Source organism: Carlito syrichta, unplaced genomic scaffold (genome assembly GCF_000164805.1).
Source record: "Carlito syrichta isolate Samal-C Ts95f unplaced genomic scaffold, Tarsius_syrichta-2.0.1 Scaffold123410, whole genome shotgun sequence".
In the NCBI taxonomy this organism is placed as follows: Eukaryota; Metazoa; Chordata; class Mammalia; order Primates; family Tarsiidae; genus Carlito; species Carlito syrichta.
In genome coordinates, this window is record NW_007067506.1 from 2003 (window position 1) to 6344 (window position 4342).

Below are 4342 nucleotides of genomic sequence, written 5' to 3' on the forward strand. Positions count from 1 at the left end.
CTCGCTGCCCAGGCGGGTCTCAAACCCGCGGGCTTAGGCAATCCACTCACCTCAGCCTCCTAAAGGTGCAGGATTACAGGCTGAGCCACCGAGCCCAGCTGTTTTTTTTTTTTTTTTTGAGTTGGAGTCTCTCTGTCACCCAGACTGGAGTGCAGTGGTCGCTCCCAGGCACCGCAGTCTCGACCTGCTGGGCTCCGGCGATCCTTCTGCCTCAGCTTTCCGAGTAGCTGGAATTACAGGCGTGCGCTACCACGCCTGGCTAATTTTTTTTAAAATTTATTGTTGCGATGAGGTCTCACCTACCCAGGCGGGTCTCGAACCCACGGGCTCAGGCAATCTACTCACCTCAGCCTCCCAAAGGCGCGGGATTACAGACTGAGCCACTGAGCCCGGCTTAATTTTTTTTTTTTTTTAATTTATTGTAGAGACGAGGTCTTGCCAAGTTGCCTGGACTGACCTCAAACCTGTGGGCTCAGGCAATCCACTCGCCTTGGCTTCCCAAAGTGCTGGGATTACAGGCTGAGCAACCAAGCCCGGCCAAGGGATATTTTTAACCTAACATCTTCCAAGCACCCTAAGAAGCCATTATTATTATGTACACCAGATGAAAGCCTTGACAACCGAGAAGGGTGAAGTCTCTTGCCTAAGACTACAAAACTAGAGACTGGCAAAGCTTGCACATTTATTAGCATCTGTAACTATATCTGGACATTTTCTGGATTGTCACCATTCCTCTTAGCAAGAAGCAGCCAGGAGAGAAAATGCAGAGAGAAGAGGGAAAATCACCTCCTTTTTCTTCCTTTTTTTTTTTTTTGAGTTGGAGTCTCACTCTGCTGCCTAGACTGGAATGCAGTGACTGCTCCCGGCCACCGCAGCCTCGACCTCTGGGCTCCGGTGATCCTTCCGCCTCAGCCTTCCAAGTAGCTGGAACTACAGGCATGCGCTACCACTCTCGGTGAATTTTTTGATTTATTGTAGAGATAAAGTCTCGCCAAGTTGCCCAGGTGGGTCTCGAACCCGCAGGCTCAGGCAATCCACTCACCTCAGCCTCCCAAAGTGCGGGATTACAAGGCTGAGCCACCGAGCCTGGCACCTCCTTTTTCTTGACGCTGTACTTTTATTAATCTGACTCAACGTAAGTCTCAGAGGTTACTCTACTTTAGCAGGCACACCACATGGATAGAGAAACTTACGAGGTGGAGAGAGAGGGATTAGGGAGGTTAATAAAGTGGGGGACCTCACCAGTCCGGCAGCAACTCTTTGATTTTCTCCATCAGTCCTAAGGAAGGGTCCAGCTGGAGGAACCAGGCCAGCTGGATTGCACTGAAGAGGAAGAGCCAGCTGAGGGGGCTGGCGGGGAACACGCCAGTGAGAAAGTCATCCTGTGGGGAGGAAAGGACACCCATTCAGTCACTTGCCCCCTCCTCTGAGCACCTACTCTGTGCCATCCTCAGATACTGATTGAGCACCCACTGTGTGCTGAGCCCTGCATGGGATGCTTGAGATCCAGGAAGAAACAGACAGATCTGGGTCCTGCCCTCAGGGAGGTTGGTCCCCGGTAAAGCAAGTGTTCATGGCAGGAAGCCAGGAAACAGGAGGCGCCGTGGGGTGGCGAGTTCTAGGGATTAGGGAGGAATCCTTGTTAGGAGGATTCTCTCAGGCAGGACCTCGAAGGTGAGTCGGCCTGAAAAGCAAAATGATCCACTGTGCATAGTAGACATCGTTGGCCTTCTAGGAACACCTGGTTAAGGAATGATGGAATGCCCGGGGTTACTAAAGAGACTCCTGGAAGCATGAGAGACAACTTACACCGAATGGGTGGGCTACATTCCAGGTACTGTTTACAAGGATTAATTTTTTTTTTTTTGAGTCAGAGCCTCACTCTGTCACTGAGGCTGGAGTGCAGTGGCACGCTCACGGCCATCACAGCCTTGACCTGCTGGGCTCAGGCAATCCTCCCACCTTAGCTTTTCAAGTAGCTGGGACCACAGACGCACGCCACCATGCCTGGCTAATTTTCCTTGATTTATTTTAGAGATGAGGTCTCGCCAATTTGCCCAGGCGGGTCTCAAACTCCTGGGCTCAAGCAGTCCTCCCGCCTCAGCCTCCCAAAGTGCTGGGATTACAGGTGCGAGCCACTGTGCCTGGCAAGAAACCACTTATTTCTTTTCCCCAGTACCCTTTATAAACAGGACAGCCTCAGAGATCATGATTTAGAACTTGGGCTCTGGAGACCACGAAGGGTAGCTCACGCGTATGGTCCCTGCACTTGGGGAGGCCACGGCGGGAGGATCACTTGAAACTGGGAGTTTGAGACCAGTCTGGGCAACACAGCAAGACCCATTTAAAAATATTTTAAAGCCGGGCTCGGTGGCTCAGCCTGTAATCCCACGCCTTTGGGAGGCTGAGGTGAGTGGATTGCCTGAGCCCGCGGGTTCGAGACCCGCCTGGGCAGCAAGACCTCATCTCTACAATAAATCAAAAAAACAGCCGGGCATGGTAACGCGCGCCTGTAATTTCGGCTACTTGGAAGACTGAGGGGGAAGGATCGCCGGAGCCCAGCAGGTTGAGGCTGTGGTGGCCAGGAGTGGCCACTGCACTCCAGTCTGGGCGACCAAGTGAGGCTCCAACTCAAAAAAAAAATTTTAAAGTATGTTGTAGAAACTGCATGTCACTGTGTTGTTCAAGCTGGTTTGGAACAGCCGGTTTCAAACAATTCTCCTGCCTTGGCCTCCCAAAGTGCTGGGATTATAGGCTGAGCCACTGCACCCAGCCAGCTGTCAGTGCCTACTTCTGATGCTGTGGACTGCTATACAGTGAGGGCTTCATAATAACAGGATACATCTCCCTGCACCCAGGGCGTCTTTAAAGCCTCTCATTCCCCTGCAACCCGGTGACATAGCAATGATGACCATCCCCGTCATATGGGTGAAGAGGCTGAGGAAACAGGAAGTTGAGCAGCCAGGGAGTGGAGCTGGGATTTGAACCCAGGTCCCCTGGCTCCATGGTCCCACTGTCCCCCACTCCAACCGCCGAGCCATCCTGTGACCCTAATGTATCAGGCCTCACTTCAAGGCTCTGGGGTTTGCTGGGTCTGAAATGCCATATTCATGTGGAGACCATTTCAAAGGACACTCTGACCTGATGAGTAACCTGCTAGGTGCCATGCCAGGTGACCCTCGGGAAGTCATTTGAAACAGCCCCGTGATGTAGGTGTCGGGACCACATTCCAGAAAAACAGCCTCAGATAGTGAGACATTTTGTGCAACAGTGATTTGTCTGACGTCTTCCACCGTGTTTTCCTATTCGAGCACACCATGTGGTCTTGTTTTCTTCCTCCCACGTTAATAATATGTAATGTATTGTCCAGTCTGTTGTTCAGAGATGATGTGGAAGGACGCACTCGGGATTCCTGAAAACCACTCCTCAGCTGGTCGAGCAGAAGCTTGACACGTTTCAAATGGGACATAGGTCTTTCATTGCTTTTGAATGGAAAACTTCCAGGAAACTTACATTTTTGAAAAATTTGCGCTTACCTAAGTCTGTCGTGTGTAATCACTAGCATTCTCTTGATGTCCCTTGAGAGGGGACAGTTGAGTGGTTTGCTAGATTTGCCCATGTCCCCTCAGAGGGGACATCTGGGTGCAAAGGGCTAGAATGTTTCTTGGGGCTCTTTTTCCGTCGGCCTGCCCCCCCCCCCACTGCAAGGCCCCACAGTCCTGATTGCTGTCCTTACAGATTAAGTTTGCCTGGGGTCTCACTGTGGAATATTTTGACCATCACCCCTGCATTTGAGTCAAGACCTGAATCCCTTTCAGTCTCAGATGTCCCCTCTGCCCAGTGGCCCCAGCAGTCTCCTATATTGGTCTTCACATCAGGGTAAAAATGACTGCTTTTTTTTTTTTGAGTTGGGGTCTCACTCTGTCGCCCAGGCAGGAGTGTACTGGCATGATCACAGCTCACTGCAGCCTCAACCTCCTGGGCTCAGGTGATCCTCCTGCCTCAGCCTCCCAGGTAGCTGGGACTACAGGCGCATGCCACCACACCTGGCTAATTCTTGTATTTTTTGTCGAGATAAGGTCTTACTGTGTTGTCTAGGCTTCCTTCCTCATTTTTTTTTTTTTTTTTTTTTTGAGTTGGAGTCTCGCTCACCTGGCTGGAGGGCAGTGGCATGCTCACTGCCACCGCAGCCTTGACCTGCTGGGCTCAGGCGATCTTTCTGCCTCAGCCTTCCAAGTTGCTGGAACCATAGCCGTGCACCACCAAGTCCGGCTAATTGTTTTTTTTGTTTTTTTTTTTGAGTTGGAGTCTCACTCTGTCGCCCAGCCTGGAGTGCAGTGGC

General features: G+C 51.4%; 1 protein-coding gene across 1 annotated transcript in view; it reads right to left on the reverse strand.

Annotated features, from left to right (window-relative positions):
• CPT1C (carnitine palmitoyltransferase 1C) overlaps nucleotides 1-4342 on the reverse strand; it is a gene marked incomplete at its 3' end in the record, with an annotated part of 9514 nt that overhangs the window by 1914 nt on the left and 3258 nt on the right. The window contains exon 4 of the mRNA XM_021707696.1: nucleotides 1243-1382. Within this exon, the coding sequence (XP_021563371.1) occupies nucleotides 1243-1382 (140 nt within the window). The remainder of the gene's footprint in view (nucleotides 1-1242; nucleotides 1383-4342) is intronic.